This window comes from Mercenaria mercenaria, chromosome 11 (genome assembly GCF_021730395.1).
Source record: "Mercenaria mercenaria strain notata chromosome 11, MADL_Memer_1, whole genome shotgun sequence".
NCBI classification, from domain to species: Eukaryota; Metazoa; Mollusca; class Bivalvia; order Venerida; family Veneridae; genus Mercenaria; species Mercenaria mercenaria.
Window position 1 is genome coordinate 12,001,903 of NC_069371.1, and position 21,244 is coordinate 12,023,146.

Sequence of the window (21,244 nt, forward strand, 5' to 3'; positions counted from 1 at the left end):
ATAAGACTGTTTTGAAAGAGACAAATCTCTTATCTTTATGTTATTTCCTGTAATGTGTATTATTAATTTCGATATTTACCTCGATTTTTAAAAGTAATTGCACTTTTGCTAGTTAAAGCAATAAAAGCTAAATTCTAACATGGCTCCACTTGATTGGCAGTTAAATAAGGAAGTATATTCTGCATTCTAATATGATATTCTCTGTTAAAACACTCTTACGCTAGAATGACGCCACGTTAACGTGCGATGACGTCAGTGTTTTTGAAGCGACAAAGAAAGAGCGCTTCTTTATTTTATCTACTGTTTTACATTAAGGGCATATCAGAATCAAAATAATTCATAGCAAAAGAGTGTTTAACACTATTTATACACTCGGGCGGTAATACGTCGTACAAATAATTTCACTCGGGCTGCGACCGCGTGAAATTATTGAGCCCGACGTATATCCGCCCATCGTGCATAAATAGTGTTAAAACACTCTTTTCTGCTATAAATTATTTTTCAAATAAACAACGGTTGACGCGCGGACCGGTAGTAAGAGCAGTATGACGTCAGTTGTTACGTCAAATTGCCGCATGGCGCCCGGCTTATTACTCCTCGGATAAATGAAGTCCAGCATAATTTTTATAAAACATATTTCTATGACTATGTAAGAATGGAAAACAATCAATGTCTTCGTGTGGTTTATTGTCCAATTTACCACGGTTTATCGTTCAGATGCTTAGATATTTAACCACTCAGTTAAACGCTGCGCATCTGAACTCTGAACCGTGATAAATCAGGCGACGAAACATTCGAAGGCCTTGATCATTTGTTAAGTTTCATAATCGAGAAACAAGGACAAAATGCGTAAAAGGTAAAGCTATTAGACATCTTCAAGAATCTCATGTTTTACAAGGTAAACGAACACTGGAATGTAATGTTCTCAGGAACAAACAGTTACAACTCAGAAAACAGTGAAATCAATTTCATACAATTTTAGAAGTGAAAATGTAATTATGGCAATTTAAAAATCGAAGAATAAATGGTTTGTTGTGGTTAAAAGATAAGGGTTTAAGATGCCGATAGAGGTATTATTGCATACCATTTGTCAATAATTTTCGGATACTATGTCAAGATTGTTCTTGATTCGGTGCGATTATTTACAAGAAAACACAGCTTGAAAGAAATGGATACTTGTTTTTTTTCACATGTGCAATACGTCTTGGAATAGCTATGTGAAAGATTAAAACAAATACAAGTCTAAATTTATCATAACAGTTTAAGGAGACAGTGTGTGATATTTCAAAAGCCGAAAGAGGATTCGTTGTGTACAATTATTCAGACTAGTACAGGAAATATATATTAAGCAACTGCACAATGAGTGTCTGGGTAATATTTGATTAATTGTGAGCAACCTGCACTAAACATCTTGTCTTTAGTTATTAACTTTAGATACAATAGTCTTCATCAAATGTGTAACAAGGCTAAATATAACAACTATTTTTTATGTGGAGCTACTTTCACAAATGACATGTAGTCACAGCAATTTGTAATGTAACCTTCCCGCTTTTCAGCGGTAGCAGAAATTCAAACTATGGCTAGTTATACATTTATTAAAAGTCTTCTATTTTTAACTATTTTTCACAAATAAAACGCAAGTATGCACGTCCGCACGTTTTTATCGTAGTGTGATAATTGTTCATTTCTCCAGTATAGTATTTGGGCATGAGATCCCTTTAACGGAATTGTCTATTAAAAATACAACAAAGCAGTTATTGGTGGAATAAATATAAACAAAATAGACATCTTAAGAAAATTGATTATAAATTACATGTAAAACAAATCAATTTCTCAAAGGAATTTGGTCAAAGCTGATGTATTTTACTTGCGCAACAGCATGACGTTAATCCATATCATGCCAGACACAACTGATTCAGCCTTTGCAACCAGTGCAGATCACTGTTCGCCATTCAGTCAGTATCTTTTTTGTATGCACCCCTTTTAACAGTTAATGGTATTGTCCAGATTCAAAGATTCAAAGAGACAAGTTCATTATATAGAAATTTGGCATGATAAGGTTTAAAACATTTGTATTGGTAAAAGTACAGTGTTTAGATGAAGTTCGTATATCTTATTTAAGAAATAATTTATAGCAAAAGAGTGTTTTAACACTATTTATGCACGATGGCGGTTATACGTCGAGCGTCCTGCGCCCTCGTGAAATTATTTGTACAACGTATTACCGCCGTAATGTATAAATAGTAATAATTACATTCGCCCTATTCTTTTCCATTGAAAATTATGACGTTCATTTTGTATGAACAGCAAAAGGAAAGGCGCGAAATTTACGTCATCGCTGCTTAGTGATAACCGACCGCTGTTTTGACGACGTCCGCGTATAGTCAGGGAGAACGTTCCTTAGATGACGTCGCAGTTATTCCGTGTGTTGAACAGAATGGCCGGGAAGCTAATTTTAATGTTAAATGCCACAAAATATGTGCAAGTTAAAGTATTATCTTGTTTACAAATGGAAATGAGATATAATGTAAATATAAGAAATGAAACTATTTTTTTCGGTGTTCATGCGAAATGAACGACAGAATAGGATCGGCAAATTAAACAGTGGACACAATATAGAAGCACTCTTTCTTAGTCGCAACAGAAACACTGACGTCACCGCACGTTAACGTGGCGTTATTCTAGCGTAAGAGTGTTTTAACAGAGACAAGCATATTAGAATTAAGAAATAATATATCTCATCCAGTGATTTGTCGTTGAATAAATCATTGTTTGGAGTTCAGATGTGAAGGAATTATATCAAGAGGGCGCAGCCCGAGTGATATAATAATACGCATCTGAACGACAAACAATGATTTATTCAAGAGCAAATCACTGGATGAGATATATTATTTCGATTCTAACACGTTACCAAGGATTTTTAAATACATCCTTGACAATATTCATTAAATATTTGCCCGTTTTCAATCGGTTTCTTTTCCAGCGCACCGCTATGCCATTTGACGCCATGACGTAATAATTGTGACGTCAGAACAGTGACTTGTTGTATGATAATTCACTGTTTTCTGCCTTCTTTGTTTAATAGGAAAATGAATCTGATCGTGTTAGAATTTACGTTTATACATTACAATATTCTTGGAATACAGTATGTACATCTAATGTAATTAGTCTATACTGAAATGTATTTTCATAAGAATTCTCGATTATTTTGAATTCATATTTCCAAACAATCAAGTGTAGATCTATGCCATCGAATTAGTATTTGATAATCATATTTGGAGCAGTGAAATAATCTGAATATAATCCACCGTTTTAAAGTACTTGACTGTATTGACACTCGGCAATTTCTGTGTGATTACGTATTATTATATATATGACTTTACGTAAAATCTGAGGAATGCCGAAATCGCACATTATTATGCCCCCGAAGGGAGGCATATAGTTTTTGAACCGTCTGTCCGTCTGTCGGTCTGTCGGTCTGTCAGTCTGTCCGCAATTTTCGTGTCCGGTCCATATCTTTGTCATCGATGGATGGATTTTCAAATAACTACGCATGAATGTGTACCACAGTAAGACGACGTGTCGCGCGCAAGACCCAGGTCCGTAGCTCAAAGGTCAAGATCACACTTAGACGTTAAAGGTCATTTTTCATGATAGTGCATTCGTGTCCGGTCCATATCTTTGTCATCCATGGATGGATTTTCAAATAACTTGGCATGAATGTGTACCACAGTAAGACGACGTGTCGCGCGCAAGACCCAGGACCGTAGCTCAAAGGTCAAGGTCACACTTAGACGTTAAAGGTCATTTTTCATGATAGTGCATTCGTGTCCGGTCCATATCTTTGTCATCCATGGATGGATTTTAAAATAACTTGGCATGAATGTGTACCACAGTAAGACGACGTGTCACGCGCAAGACCCAGTCCGTAGCTCGAAGGTCAAGGTCACACTTAGACGTTAAAGGTCATATTTCATGATAGTGCATTGATGGGCGTGTCCGGTCCATATCTTTGTTATTCATGCATGGATTTTAAAATTATTGGGCATGAATGTGTACCACAGTAAGACGACGTGTCGCGCGCAAGACCCAGATCCGTAGGTCAAAGGTCCTAAACTCTAACATAGGCCATAACTATTCATTCAAAGTGCCATCGGGGGCATGTGTCATCCTATGGAGACAGCTCTTGTTTTTGTTTTTTTTTTTTGTTCGTATAACTTTTCGTGCAAGTCTTATTTTACAATAAGAATCATTATGTCTATCCTCAAGACCGCTGCGAAAACAACACCAGTTGTAGACTCTATCAGTTCACTGACTGGTGATTCTCTAAGTGTTATACACCGACTTAATCTGATAATGAAAAGTCATCATTATTTTCTCGAATTGTCTCGTTTTCTCCTTCTCCTTTTGACATCTTGTCATTTATATCTGTCGTATAAACTCTGTAATAGTTAGGTATAAAATATGACCGGATATTTTCTAAGAAAATGTACTGTTATATCTGTCATTTAGTGCTTCTACTCGCGGGAGGGTATAATGATTATGGCATAAATTTTGGATCGTCTTCATCTATACTATAGAAATAATGCATTATGCTCATATATTCTTTTAAGAGTATCTTTAAAACATACTTCATTTTTAATAACATTTTAATGCAAAAAAAGTTCGTTAAGAGTATCGTTTCGTATAATTTCAAAAAAAAAATGCGAAGGAAGGTCCTGAGAAATTTTAATATGCTGATAAGGCTAAAAGTATGTTTCACAGCTAGTTGTTTGAACGGTGGCTGATTTTGGACATTTCGTTATGTCGTGTTGGCTCGCACGCCAAGACGAAATGAAATGTTTTGTTGTTTCACGGTCGCGCCATTAACAAAAAGTTTCGTTTTGACGTATTTGGCGCTTGCAATAAGAAACATGAAATGTGTCATTGTCTCTCGTTGGCGTGCACTCCAGGACGACACTACCAAATGTGCTTCATCGATGCACACAGGCGACATAACAAAATATTATATATCGTCTTGGCGCACACGCCAGCACGTCAGGCAAAAAAAAATCTTTCTCACTGGTGTGTACTCCAACCCGAAATATCATTTTTCGTTATGACACATTGGCGCGCGCGCCAAAACGACACAAAACTTGCTAAAATTTTGCCATTAAGTAAATCTTAACTTTCGCTAAAACCGCTTGCTCTGAACTTTTACAGGAATGCATCATACAAATAAACTTTCACTGTCATCTAAGACTTCTTTGAGACAAACAGTAATAGCTCATTTAACTGAGTCGATGAATTGCTGTAGTTTTGAGAACAATTGCCATGTAATTTTGGAAGTGATTGTAGAAGTACAATTTAAAAATCGAAGAATAAATGGTTTTGATAAGAGTTGCAGATGCCGATAGAGGTATTATTGTATGGTGTTTGCCAACAATTTACGGATTTTATGTCAAGATTATTTAGAGATTTTGTTTATACAATACGATTATTTACGAAACACTGATTCAAAGAAATTGATAATTAATATACAGAATTGCAATGATTCATATCATAGCCAGAAGAAAAATTAAATCAAATTTATCAACTAGAGTGCACAAAAGCAATTTCAAAATCAGTGACAAGTTCTGAATATGAACATAAAAGCTTTAGATTATTTTATAAATAATATTTTTCTACCGTCAGTTTGGCCTTTGTAAGTGAATTTATACCTGAATATAATCATCTTTGAAGATGTACATTTGTACAATAGTAGGAGGGGAGTATATTTTGTACTTTTTATAACATTAACAAAAGAAAACAAGAAACAAACTGCCGACAGTTTTGTGCGTGTCTGTATTTTGTACATTTTCTTATCAGCGTCATTTTGTAATGGTTTTATTTTCTTGCAAGCGAAGTGAAAAACACATTTTCATCTCCATAATCTAGTTCAGTGCTAATTTTCTTCGTATAATATACTGACTTAATCTGATAATGAAAACTCATCATTACTTTCTCAAATTGTTCCATTGTCTCCTTCTCCTTTTGACTTCTTATCATTTATAACTATCATGGAAGATCGGTAATATCTAGATATAAAATATGACCGAATTTTATGAGAACGAATATCTTCATAACTATCATTTGGTTCCTAAGCTACAGGAACGATCTTATGAGAACGTCGTAAATGCGGATCGGCATCTTTTTTTCAAAAATAATACCACATTATATACTTATTTAAGTGAGTTTTATGATATACTGTATGTATCAAATAATCAAGACCTTCGAGCGGTCTGTCGCTTGATTTATCACGGTTCAGAATCAAGATGCGTAGAAATGAGAGCGTGAGAGCGCTAGCTATCCAAGCACCTGAATGATAAGCCATAGGGAAACGTAATATTTTTTATACAGCGAAAACGATATTAACTATATTTTATACATCGCATTTATTTCCTTTATTATATTATCATTTTTATGGGATATTTCAAGACAATAAGATTAAATATCGCATTTACATTTTTGTGTTTCCTTTATTATATTAATATTTTAATGGAATATTTCAAGACAATAAGAAAATTTTAGAAACATCTACGAGTAGATTATAATTAATGTATAATTAGTTGGCTTTGGGTTGACGATACACACATCCAACTCCCATATTTCTACAGGGCACGAATGGCCCCGCCATGTGATGTCAAGACAGAGCAATGCGCTACTTTGACAATAGAACATTTAGACTGTATTTCAGAGAATTGACTGATTTTACGAGGATAGGCACCATTTGGTACCATATTTGCTTTGTGATGACCTTTGACATGATCGGGCAACTGTAATTAGTTGTTATACCAATATCCGTTCGCACAACCTGTGTTGGTGTCTAATGCCTGGTCTTTAAGAAATCCATTCTTTCAAATGTCATGAATTAGTCACCCCAAGTAATCCCATTTCCTATATTTTTGGTTTTCTGGCAAATACTTCAGACAGCAGAAGTTTTAGAAAAATGCTGGTCATATGTTGAAACAAGCTGAGCTGCTGTTTGCGAAGAAACAGACTCTTGTCTTGTCCGGACAACAAAATCACAGAAATTATTCCCAAGGAGGTTTTCACTTAACAAAATGCTCATTTTCCTGGTTATTGAATGGCAATTATATTTATTTCCAGACTGTGCTGCCGTTGCCAGCGAGACGATAACAATAATAGGCGGTTTTATTCTTCTAACCGTGTAATTTGTCCATACCGGAAATGAGTTGACTGATGTGAATTCCCGGGGAAGAAAATGGAACTACTTGTAATGGCTATTCTGATTGTAAAAGGTAATAAAACGAATTATTTTTATTTTTGTCTGTCGCTATGCAATTTTTGCTGACCGTTGTTGGCGAGTTCGCTCACACCATTTTTGTTTCTTTTTTCTTGTTTGCATTATTTGTAAATCACATAAGCCGTTTGGCGTAATATTCTAACATATTTAAGTATAACAGTCACTGAACATTACATTTTATCAAACACTTTATGAATGTGTTATGAAAAGTATTTTTTACTCAAATGATTGTGTTGGCGCTTTCTTACTGATTTTATGTATAAGATATAGAGGTTGAAGCGGTGTCTCAGTTAAATTTCTAAAATGGATCGCATTTTGTCTCGTAATAAATATTTGATCCTTCATATACGTGTTGTCTATGCTCAACATCCTGGCGCTTACAGAAAACGAAAGAAACCAATTTCGCTACGACTCTAGCACCGCCATTCCTATTTAGGTCCCTCGTTTTTTATTTCTTTGCTTTTTAAAAAAGTACCGTGTAATATGAAGAATCAAAAAAGGACAACAACTTACAATTTATTCCAAATTTGGATTAAACATATTTTATTTGTTCAGGTCATTACATGAATAATTAAAAAAAAAGCACTGATAAGGGAATCAGATATACAGCTAATTAGCTCACGGTTGTCCTTTCACTGTAAAAAGGAGCATTCGCGACCGTTCATAGATATAGCATATATTCCAAATTTGTGACAACCGCGTCTCGTTATCTTGTTTCGAAGAATATTAGACAATTGAAGCAGACGCCTGTTGTTATAGATAGGGATATACCATACATGCGTGTATGGCTATATCTCCTAATCCCTGGAGTATTTCATTTCTCGCGTAAAACTGTTTTATTAAGCCCTTGCGAGAAATGCTCTTTAATCCAAGCAATGGACTAATCCTAATCCTATTTTAATACAGAAATAGTCTCGCACATGACATAACCGTGTCGTCTGCTGAGATGGATTTCAGAATGTAGAACATATATATGTAAGCATTTACTACTGGCTAGCAATTTTGTTACCCTCACACTATTACCCACTTTCTTTAAGGTACGCTTACTGTTCAGATGAAAAGTTTGAGTCGTAGATTTTGAATAATGAATCAAAAAGGATCCCGGTCGCTTATTAAAAGTAGTTTTAAGTGGCGTCCTTTTTCAACTTAAACAACAAAAACTTTTACGCCTTAGGTCGGGTTTAAAATGACAGTGCCGGCACATATTGTAGAATGGTTACTGCAAAACTATATGTTACTGAAAAAGAGCTGGTATAGTATATATATTGGTCATTTTTATGTCGTATCTTACAGCTGCGAGAACTTTTACCTTATATCTTATTTAAAAGAACCGACCGCCCAGCTTCATAATTTGCTTTACTTTTTCTACGCCTCATACATCGTGCCTCGCAACGTACCTGCACCCTACAACAGAAAAATTTAATAGTATTTTTTCTAGACCCGTTAATTACTAAGTGCATGGATTAAGATTTTTACTTGTTATGTAATTATAAAAAGTTACATTGTCCAACTATTAAACACGAGAAGTATTTTTTGCATCCATAAGAAGTTACTATAACCAACTTTGAAGGTAGAATTTGTTTTCGGCGATTTTGATGTTTTGCATCATATTATTCTTGTATTATATCAGGGCTTTTTTTAATCTTATGAATATTACGTTTATTTCTATCGTTTCAGTAACCTTGACATTTGGAGATGAAAATGAGTACAGACTGGTCCGCGATTTGTTTAAAGCATACGACAAAAGAGTGAGACCGTCGATACATTACAGTAAAGCCGTCAACATGACATATGCAGTTGCTTTAGCACAGATCATTGATGTGGTGAGTTTCTGGTTCTTATTTATGCAAATATCTAAATGGGTTCTTGATAGCAGAGATAAAACGGAATAGCTAAAATATTCATAGGCATATTGTTGTAACATATATCGTAAAATTTCCATTTGCTACAATACAAGAGTAAGACATTTTTATTTCTTCCGTATAATGTTAATTTAGGTTGTTGTATACGTCAATATATATAATTGTTCGGTGGCCTGTAACATGTGTAAGTAAGAATTGCTGAATCAGATGGTCGGATTAAAGTTGTTAAAAGTCACAACGACTCAAGAAGTAAACCTTACTGGTCACGGAATACATTAGGCATTAATAATGGAATGAGTGGTGGTACCTGATTACTGTCAGCTTTCTAAATACAGCTAGATAGCTGAAATTTGATACTTATTCTATTTAAAGTTTATATGTATATTTTATGCGTTTAGAAGGGTATAATACACTACACTCTGGGACTTCTTACAAATCCAGGAATCCGTCAAGTTTGCAACAAAAAGTGTTTAGATTTCCACGTGTATAAAAATCAACATCAGTTTCAGCCAATCAATCTTTATAACATCTAGACAGAGCAGAACAACGACCCGCTCAAGTTTAATTACAATTTGCTTTCCGATTAAAATACAGTCATAAATCAAGAAAATTCATCAAGTAGTCATGTAGGGACAGTTCTGACCTTAACCGTCAGAAAAAAAAATGCTATGATTTAATGTTCTATTTGAAATTGTGACGTCCGACTTTTTTTTTCAAACGACGTCATTTTTCTCATGTTTTCATGTTTTGTGAAGGACGGCGGACAATCACGCAAAAAGGTCACCCTCGGTATTATTGCACCAAAACTGTTTATACGAAAGTAAACGTCTTTTTTCTTTCTTTACAAAACATTTAAGTGAGTATAACCATCGTTTGCTATACAGCCAGCCATGACTTACCGTCATTTGTCTGAATGACTTTGATTAAAACGTAAATCTTACAAACGAGAAAAATACCATCAAAAAAACCCATCAAAACGGCACTTTAATTAACTGACTTTCTAAACCGCAGAAATATTGACATAATCTTAAGCACACAACTTCTTGCCGTTTTAAAGATCAAATGAATACAATAAATTTCTGTTGAAAGTATTTATGTTCTTGTAGACTGTCATTGTAATTAAAATTCGATACTGTTTTGTGCGTTTATACGGGTATAAACCACACTGGAATTTCTTACAAATCCATGAATCGTGCTAGCGACTCTTGGATGATTTGCAAGACGTTCCAGCTTGGTTTATACCCGTATAAACGCACAAAAAAAACATTTAATTGTAATTCGCCTTCCAATAAAAAGATAGTTCCTGAATTTTATTTACCAATGGAGATCATGCCGTTGTGTCGATTCAACTTTGATCTTTACCGTCAAAATAAATAGACAAAGCTATAATATAATGATCCTTTTCAACATTTGGCGTCCAATTTTAAAATACTTTTTTGAACGACGCTTTTTGTTTTCTTAAAAACGTCAGATTGCATGTTCAATCTCGCGGAAAAAGTCATCCTTGATATTATTTCACCAATGTTGTTCATAAGAAAAGAAACGCTTTTTTCTTTCCATACAAAATGTATAGTGAATGTAAATATGTGTTAAACGTTCCTGTCTTTCACTTCCTGATAATTTAAAAATCTGTTTTTTTTCTTCAAAAGGACGAAAAGAACCAGATCATCACGACAAATTGTTGGCTCAATCAGAACTGGATGGATCCAAAACTGAGATGGGAACCAGGCAAATATGGAAATATTTCTGTAATTCGAATCCCATATAGAGATATATGGAAACCTGATGTTGTGTTATATAATAAGTGAGTGTTGAGCCATTTATATTTGATAAACGTGTTTCTTCTACACAATTGTCGATATTTTTTTTCATATGGAATTGTGAATGTAATAGAATGGTATACATAAATGAGCTGAACTCTTTTTTTTTTTTTTTTTTTTTTTTTTTGCAACATTGGCCTGAGTATTGTGACCTGCTTGGCATCTGACTGTTGTCTTGTTTGTTTTCAGTGCCGACCACAACTCGCCAGTCATATGTGACCCTTTTAAGTATGTGCATTTTGTATAGCTGCGAATTAGATATTAACAGTTTTAAAATATATAATGCAACAAAGTGTTTAGGTATTACTTTTTTATCAATTTTATCCATGAGAAAAATATTTATAGTGAACTTCAGCTTGATATCTGACAGTATATTTCGTACTTTTGTTTTCAGCTTGCCACCTGATTGTATTTAACATTGTCATTGCTAACATCAGCTAGGTAGTACCAAGTGAAGTTTTAAAGCTTGATATACTTTGTTTTTGTATAACTGTGCATTTGATGATAACAGTACATATATATTCTTGTATTTTCAGTGCTGACGTCAGCTCCACAGTCACTTCCGTGAGTTCAAACGTTATTATTAACCATTTTGGAAATGTCACGTGGTTGTCAATGTCTATTTTTAGAAGCTCTTGCTCAATAGACGTTAAATACTTTCCATACGATATCCAAAACTGCACGATGGAATTTGCTTCGTGGACATACGGAATGGATAAATTAAATATAATAAGTGATATTCAAAGTGGTGATATTTCAAATTATGTACCAAGCTCAGAATGGGAATTGCTGGATTATCAGCCGAAACGAAGTGTAGAGACATTCTCTTGTTGCCCGGATGAACCTGTGCCTTTTATGAAGTACTATATTGTTATAAAGCGGAGACCATTGTTTTACTTATTTAATATGGTTATGCCATGTGTTTTGATAACTATCGTTGCTCTACTAGGCTTCTATATGCCCCCGGAGTCTGGAGAGAAAGTTTCAATGGGAATTACCACATTGTTGTCCATAGTTGTCTTCCTGATGATAGTCGCAGAAAGTATGCCCCCAACTTCAGATGTAGTGCCTCTTATAGGTAAGACATTTTATATGTTTAGAAAGTATGCCACAAGCTTCAATGTCCCGAGTTTGCCGTTCAGAGTTGTGAACGTAGGAAATACCTTGCCTTCTTTATTAAATCTAAAAGGAAGAAACATCCAAGCGCTGCAAGTCAAATTTATACCTTTTATAAATAATATAGATTTAAAAAAAATATTATCGTTATAGGACCAATCGAAAGAAGGGGATCATGTCTGATGAACTAAATATATTTTCAGTTAATATACATACACTGTAAAGCAGCTAAATAGAGGAGACATACAGTTCTATGATGAACATGTTACCAATATGTAACATATTTACCTGTCATGTGATTTTCAGCGAGAATTTTTATTAAAATTAAAAACAGCTGCTCTTCCGGAAATATTAGATTCCGCCTTTATGTTGCTACCATTTAATATTTTTATTTACCATTTGTATGCCATCATTGCTTACAAGCTGTCTGCCAAAATCCAAATGAATATTGCACTGTGATATATTTTCAATAATTACTGCAATTTCTGTCTGGTACAACAGCATTCTACACTAATTAATTCACATTAAGTAATTAAAATTGTTGTTCTGATGCAGCACATACATCAAGCGACTCTATTTTAGCTCGGCAGAAATTCTTGGCATTCAGTATCTTATTAATGAAATCGTTTCCAAAATACCGTCACTTTTTTTAGGGTGTCATTAATATTAGACTGTCTTTTAATTTCTGAAATAGACTGAAAATCCATGTTTTCTAATTTTCTAACGATATGTCAAAATAAATCTTGTCATAGTTATCGTTGAAATATTCGAATGTACTCATCGGCATTCGAAACGTTTGTTTGGCAATCTGACTAAAGTACATCTCCAATTAACGCTACGCTTTGGATCTGAAGACGTGCTGTTGATAGCCTCGTTCTGACTACCCTTCCGCTAGCCAATCAGAGCCTTGCTTTCAACATTTTGAAAGTGAAAGTAGAAGTTTGAAAATGGGTTTTCATGTTTACAATTCTTATGACGACCACATTATGACCATGATGACCATCATATGTCATGGTACGGACTTAGTCACGTAAGTTGTCAGGCAGCCGGTTATCTCAGTCGGTAGAGCACTCACCCTGTAAGCGAGGGGTCCCGAGATCGAGCTCCTGATTGGCTGCACATTTTTCTCAAACAAACATGGACAGTCCAGGACCCAAATATAAACCCAGCACCCATTTACTATATAATGTGGATATTTAGCCATATCTTTCGGAATTGAATACCTTCTTTTAACACAGAGCAAATAGATGCTGGATAAATGTTTGGGTCATGTACTGTCTTTGGATGTTTTGTTATCATATATAACATCAGTATTGACCAAACAAATGTGCCGAATGCCTATGGATGTACTATGAATCTTTTAGAATGATCAAATCTGATATTAGTTTTTTTCTGCGTTTAAAATATCTTCGGTCGAAAAATGCATTATTGCTTAGAAATGTTTAATGATTCTTCCCTTTCAGGTTTATATTATGGTGTGACTATTGCAATCGTATCGTCTGCCACTGCAATGACAGTTCTTACTTTAAACATTCATCATAAAGGGGCTAGAGGAATAGAGGTGCCGCATACTGTAAAGAAAATTTTCTTTGGGCTGATAGCAAAGGTTTTATTCATCAAACTGGATCTTCCTTCGCCCCCACCGGGCCCCGGTCTGGTAGGTACACATCCCGGAAAAAGTGTTTCCGCTTCAACCATCTGTAACTGGTTGCAGACGGAAATGTCTTTCACACTGGGTCTGCGTTTCCGGTGATTTTGCCCATGCTTGCAATCCCCGTTTGGCACAAACATTCCAGATGACTCCGGTGCTGTTTATGACCATTAAGATTTGTGCACTGATTATTGTACCCCCGACAACAAAGTTGTAAGGGGGGGGGGTATACTGGTTTCAGGTTGTCTGTCTGTCTATCCGTCCGTCCGTCCGTCCGTCCGTCCGTCCGTCTGTCTGTCTGTCTGTCTGTCCGTCTGTCTGTCTGTCCGTAGACACAATCTTGTGCGCACCATCTCTCCTCATTCCCTTGACACAATTTAATGAAACTCCACACAAGTGATCAGTAACAACAGTAGTTGTGCATGGGGCATGTTAGGTTCTTTCAGGAAAAAAAATGCAGAGTTATGGGACTTTGTTTTTTGTTACTATACTATATACATAGACACAATCTTGTGCGCACCATCTCTCCTCATCCACTTGACACAATTTAATGAAACTTCACACAAGTGATCAGTAACAACAGTAGTTGTGCATGGGGCATGTTAGGTTCTTTCAACGACAAAAATTGCAGAGTTATGGGACTTTGTTTTTTGTTACTATACTATATACATAGACACAATCTTGTGCGCACCATCTCTCCTCATCCACTTGACACAATTTAATGAAACTTCACACAAGTGATCAGTAACAACAGTAGTTGTGCATGGGGCATGTTAGGTTCTTTCAACGACAAAAATTGCAGAGTTATGGGACTTTGTTTCTTGTTAACATACTATGTACATACAGTCTGCATATGCAGTCTTGTGCGCGCCTAATCTTCCGAACCCTTGCACACAATTTAATGAAACTTCACACAAGTGATCAGTACCTACCCTAGTTGTGCATGGTGCATGTTACGTTCTTTTAGATAAATATTCTGCATAGTTATGGGACTTTGTTTTTTGTTACTATACTGTATACATACAGTCTATAATACAGTCCACATAATTGTGCAATCTTGTGTGCGTCAAATTGCAATGTACTGTGTCAGTGCATGCGGGGGGGTACATTCATAACCTTTAGTGATAGCTCTAGTTTATGTTTAATGTCAAGTTCTATAAAAGTCAAAAACGTTATTACTGGTCCTTATTCCTTATACATTTGGCAGACTGGTATTACTTGATTCAGACTAGGTTATTTCACAGCATAAAATCATAATATTAAGCAACAAATGATGAAATTAAACCGAATCTTACACAAAAATATAGTTCCTTAGTTTTCAATAACAGGACGAGTCATGTGGCATGGTGTCCCTGATGGGTTTTGCCGGCGTTGTAAAATCACAAGAAACTCCAGATGTGCATTATTGTTTCATGAGTTTTACATATTAACTTGAAGAATAAACTATATCACGAAAATATTATGACATTTGAAAGCTGCTCTTGAATTTGGACTTACACAATTAATGCATTTGATCGAAGACGAAATTCTCAATCTAAGCACCTGGACGAGTTGCCTTTTCTCTCTGTGAACTCCGTATTAACTGCTATTTAAGTGATTATCTCCCTTGTTGATATATATACTGCTGCACGACTGGGCCGATCTGTCAGGTATTACATATGTTTCAGACACCAAATATAATGTCATTTTATATCTTTTTAACATGTCAAATTACAAATAAGTGACTTATTAATTAATTATGACATAGAACAATAGCCTAACTGAAAACATGCATAATCGCATGTTTACGATCTAGTTTGAATAGTGTATAGCAAGTCCATATTACATTCTATTTTTTATTTCGATATCCAATATTTAAAAGATCAGTAGAAGAAATCGCTGGAATACAGCTGTTTCGATAATATACAATTATCGACTTTTTCATAGGTTGATATCAGGATTTATCAACCCGAAAAGAGTTATATTCACCTCGCCGAAGAAGGCTCGGTGAATATAACTCTTTTCGGGTTGATAAATCCTGATATCAACCTATGAAAAAGTCAATAATCGTTTTATTACATGAATAAATGTATAGTCAGTCTTGTTATTACAATTGTATCTTTAATAAAGAAATAAGGAATAAATTTAGACCAAATCAGGCTGATATTGGTTTTCCAAGCACCTACTTCGATCTATTTTTATTTTCGTACTATTTATAACCCAAGATAAGTTGATATGATATGTACTCATTACTTTTTGAACCGTTTTCAGCCAATCAGAGAAACTATAGAATACAGTCATGTAATAAAAAGCTGATATCCTGTATAAATTTAGCAATGCTGAAATAATGTGTAAGGAAGCCTACAATAAAAATAACATTCCTGGATAACAGTTAGTGCTTTATATGGATTAGATATGTGTATTTACTGTTGCAATTGAAAAAGTATTTTTTCCTGATACGATGCATTTTCTGTTGTCTTAATTATTAGTTCATTTGTGAGTACGTACTGACTTGATTTTTGAAATTCCATAGTACTCTATAGCAAGAACATGCTTGCTTGTGTGTCTTTTAAAATTGTGAGTTTTGGTTTCGTTTCTGATTATTTCAAAACAAGACTGAAATTGATATACCCTTAATTCCTACAGCTGAACCACAAGTTGACATATAATTCTAAGGGCTTTCTTAATTATATTATTATCTCTATTCTATCTGTTTTATGTTTCTCGAAGGGGGAGCATATAGTCCCCACCTTGTCCGTCCGTCCGTATGTCCGTACGTCACACCTCTTTTCCGGTGGGTAACGCAAAAAGTATTAAAGGTACCAAGTTGTAACGCTATTCAATGACAAAACTCATTGAGAGGAAATGCAGTGAGGAACTACGTCCTGTTTTTGAAACTCTTTTCCGGGACATAACTCGAATACTATGTAAATTATTGACTTGATGCTTTACTTTACATATTGATAGAGGTTAGTGAGAGGGAGTACAGTGACATAGAACCATTACTCTATGTTGTCCCATTTTTGAATTGTCTCTTTTTTTGAAAACCTTGTCTGTGGAGTAACTTGAATATTATGTAAGGTATTGACTTCAAACTTTACATATTGATAGAGGTCAGTGAGGAAGAGTGCATTTAAAAGGAACCATAACTCTAGGTGGTACACTTTTTGAATAATCTCCCTTTATGAAAACCTTTTCCGGGGCATAACTCAAACATTTCTTTCTTGATTATGTATATATTTGCTTTAAATTTATGTGGTGACCCTAATCAAAGTCTGACAATAATACTGTCATGCTACTTTCAGACGTGCATATATTATATTACCCACAACTTTTTGTCACCAACTTTATCAAGTATCATGTCTACTGCTTTATCCTGCAATAAATAAATTCGTTTTCGAATAAAAAACATATTCTTCTTTTGTTATATTCCCACCTCACAGGTATTTTCTCCTTAACACCACCTCCGTGACTAAACGTCCCTTATGCTACAATAATTTCGAGGAGCATCCATCGGTGTGACCACTCGTCTTGATTAGATTTATTTTCTGTATCGTTATAAATTGTTCTGAGGTTTTAAAAACATATTAGCTGAATAAATAAAATAGGTTAACTTTATATACCGATGAATGTGCATTACGCTAGATTAATGTCTTAATTTCTATGAACATTCTTTCACTGTGTATATTACTGATCACAACACAAATGTTTCAGATGCATTTGCCGGTCTTTCCTTACGAACTAGAATGTTACATGTTGAAAAATTACGCTCATTCTGTGGGTTGTGCGCAGGGACTAAGATCTTGTCCTATTTGAAGTTAAGCCCTGATTGTGATAAATTTGTCCACTCAGAAAGAAACGGTTAAATGTGGCAAGTATCTCCTCTAACTCTAAAAGAGTCGTGATTATTTGAAAATGTTTAAAGTTATTCTTGCCCAAGGAGACAGACTAGTAATACCCAGCAGAAATCAAATATTTCTGACATTTTTATTACATACTATTACAAATGGTACTTTAAACTAATTATCTCTGTTGAAGTTACGAATAAGCGAAACACATATCACTGTATTAAGATATATATTTCCCCTATGTATTACCATGACATTTACCGCGAATTACCATAGACCTACAATTTTATTATCTAGGCGTTCAATATGAAAATGACACATAAGATGTAAATCTAGTTTTAATCTTTCTTAACTTTCGGATTGATCGCCTTTTTTAATGACGAATGTGTCAGTTCAGTTATATGAATTGCCTTTTTGTGATGAATCTGTCAGTACAGTGATCTGGATTTGAAGTTTTTGGAACAGAAAAAAGGATTGTAAATTTTTTTAAAAGGCTATGCTTCAATTCTGTGCACAGAGCCAGTTGTGTTTCAACAATTATACACAGAAGAAAGCAGCATAAAACGTTGTACAGCAGTTTTTTAAGTGCAATGTTTCTTTATGGACTAATGAAATAGTATCTGTTTATTCTTATTTCTTTCATTAAAGTCCTATTATTTCTCAAAATCAAATTTTTAGTGCATAAAATTAATGTCCGGTCGTGTGTACATGGTGGTTTTAGAAGACCTGTTCAACTGCGCAACAATATGTTGACAACCTACTATCGTTTCATACAGACTTGTGTTTATTCTTATTTTCGCCGAGCCGATTTCCGTCAAGTAACGATTGCCTCCGTGAGTCGAACGTTAATTTATGCAAATGGAAAGTGCATATCCAATATTGATGACGTGGTAAACACTCGTAACTTCAGTAAGTTTACTGCGAATTTGTTGTGATTTTACGAAAAACTGATGGTATTTAAGATATAATCATTGTTTAATGGCTATTTACCATTTTTGCATCATGATAGATAACAACATGCCGCATAAGGGTTTAACATATCATCAGTAGTTGTAATAAAATTAGTCACTGTATAAGTCAACTAACTACGGCGATGGCCGAGAGCGCTAAGGGGCAGGTTCTGGAAACTCTGTTTTTGTCAGGGCTGCGGGTTCGCTCCAAGCTGTAGACAATCTTTTTTTTTTTAATTTTCGAATTATTTTCTTATTCTTTTAACGATATAATCTCAAGAATAATCAAAGCGCTCAAAGCGCTAATGGTGGCTGCTAATCAATGTTTAAAATATTACAAAGAAAGTGACAACTGAGGAATTGTTAATATAAACTATAAGAACTTTTTTGCATTTTTTTAATATTCGGCTTTGGTTTCAAAATTAATCCTTTTTCACTGCCAGTCATTGTTTACATACACACTGATTCAGTCTTTAACGAATAGTTTTGATTATTTGTGAGGAAAACGACAACATAAATTACATCGAAAATGTTTTACTATGAATAAATAATATAAGTTTTTTCTTCAAATCATTCAGCTTTTAAGATTTCTTTTTAAAGCTTTTGGGCAGTGTCTGTCATGAATTATTATACACACTGATTTAGTCCGTATCAGATAGCTGTGGTTTTCATAAGACTTTTATGAAAGAAAACAACACAAACATGCACCACAGATGCACCTCAGAATGTCAGTTCTGCAGCTAGTATATTTTAGAGGTGCATTAATTATCACTCCTTGGCAAAAATGCTGGACATTAAGTCAGACAAACTTACAACTTTAGTCAGACCGAGAAAAAAGTCGAAAATATGTAACTGGCGAAACGAAACCGTTTTACTTTTTATACATATATTTGTATCCAGATATATTGAGACGCACCATGAGAAAACCAGCATAGTGCGTTAGCGAACAGCAAGGATTCTGACCAGAGTGGTGTATGGATCCGCAGTTTGATTTGGGCCCATGCTGGTCACAAATGCACTATGTTGTTTTTTTATCATGGTGCGACTCGAATGAATTTAGCTAAGTGAGCAGAATCTGTCTTGAAACAATTCAATTTTTAAGTTGGTCAAATCTGTTATCCGACGACTTGCTACAGTCTGACACATTGCCTTTTAAAAAAGGCGAGTATTAGTATCATCGCTGCGCCCACTTTCATGGGCTTACAAGTTGATGAAATCGTGATACAGTAGCACCACTTAGTCAAAGCGAGCTTGAAACACTTCTCAGCTTGGGCGACCTGTGGGTTTCCACGTTGATAATTCGTGTTTTGTCGGACGAAATTATACCGAATACATGTGTATCTATGCATACATATAGTATCTTATATTGTACATTTGCTGAAGGAAGAATTATCCGTGAGGGAATATTATTTAGAAAACATACATGTCTTTGATTCTCACGGCAGGTCACATTGCAAACAATATCGAATGAATTTTAACTGAATGTTCTTTCATTTTTGTTCACTCTCGTATTGTAAGCATGTTTTAGTATATTTTGTTCTTGATATAACGATGAACTGTACATGTTCAAGTTATATCAATAAAGTACTGTTCTGTTCATAAATCATCTCACTAAATTTGCGCTAATTAGTGTTAATTGGCAGTATCAACGCCTGAGGAAATCCATATCACTGCTGATTATCGATTTTCTATAAATAGCCTAATCAACATGCGGTCATATTTTTGCGTGCTTGAAACGAAAACGAGACAATGCAGTCGAAAATTCAGTAACATTCTTAGATCACTAGGGTTGCATTAATATAATATCTTACAATTTAAGTTTGTTCTGACATATTTGAAAAGTATTACAACTTGCTGGAAAAGCTATCAGCAGTACAAACTGGTATTGTCTATGGACCGGAAATGTTTGGAAACTTTTCCGTTGAAATTCCGTTCTATTTTTAGCCGCGGATTATTGCTATCAGAAGTCATTGTTCTTTATCAAATAAAGCCTTAAATTTCGGAAGTTATACATGTGACACTGCGGTTAGGAAACATTTTTGAATTGTCAGTCTTGATTCCCAGGCTAGGTTTCTATATACATAAGCTACCTTTTTCAACGTTATAAGCTACGTGACCTCTGGGGCAGTACTACATCGCTCCAGTTCAGGTGACATGAGGTCATCGTTTATTCACGTGACCATAAATTTGCATATTTGTATTCATACACGTTGTTGTTTTATTTGAAACGTTACCTCAGTTTGTATTGATTTTAGTCGCCGAATTTACATTAAAAATGGTATTAAGGCATATATTGTAGCTTTTCAAATTATGCACGTTGTGTAGATAATTGTTTACCTAGAAAGCTTGGAACTATTTTTGGTTGTGTTGTTAGGATGGTCTTAAGAACTGACAAGATTTTTCAAACGGAGTATTCTTTTTGACACTGGTGGCAGCTAGCAGCCACCAAAAATCATTCAAAAAGAAAAAAGAAAAAGGTTGCCCTGAGCAGGGAACGAACCCGAGGGCCTGACAATAACAGAGTTTTCTGAAGCAGCGCCTTATTTATCTCGGCCACTGCGGCTGTTGACTTTAATAGTAAGTATTTTTATTATAACCACTGATGATATCGTCTGTGTCCCGGCTCTGTTGGTAAATTTCTATGCGCAGCATCAAGCTCGGACCTATTCTCGTATTCCTTGGACATGCAATTTGTGTTGAAACGCTCGGAGTAAGTTAGTATTCGTTTTATTG

At 34.9% G+C, this 21,244-nt stretch overlaps 1 protein-coding gene across 4 annotated transcripts in view; it reads left to right on the forward strand.

Annotated features, from left to right (window-relative positions):
- LOC123532215 (ligand-gated ion channel 4-like) overlaps nt 1-21,244 on the forward strand; it is a 265,041-nt gene that overhangs the window by 234,174 nt on the left and 9,623 nt on the right. For all 4 annotated transcript variants that reach the window (XM_045313598.2, XM_045313597.2, XM_045313596.2 and 1 more), the window contains 5 exons: nt 7,129-7,280; nt 8,963-9,108; nt 10,797-10,951; nt 11,504-12,045; nt 13,547-13,740. In XM_045313598.2, the coding sequence (XP_045169533.1) occupies nt 7,244-7,280; nt 8,963-9,108; nt 10,797-10,951; nt 11,504-12,045; nt 13,547-13,740 (1,074 nt within the window). In that variant the 5' untranslated portion in view covers nt 7,129-7,243. The remainder of the gene's footprint in view (nt 1-7,128; nt 7,281-8,962; nt 9,109-10,796; nt 10,952-11,503; nt 12,046-13,546; nt 13,741-21,244) is intronic.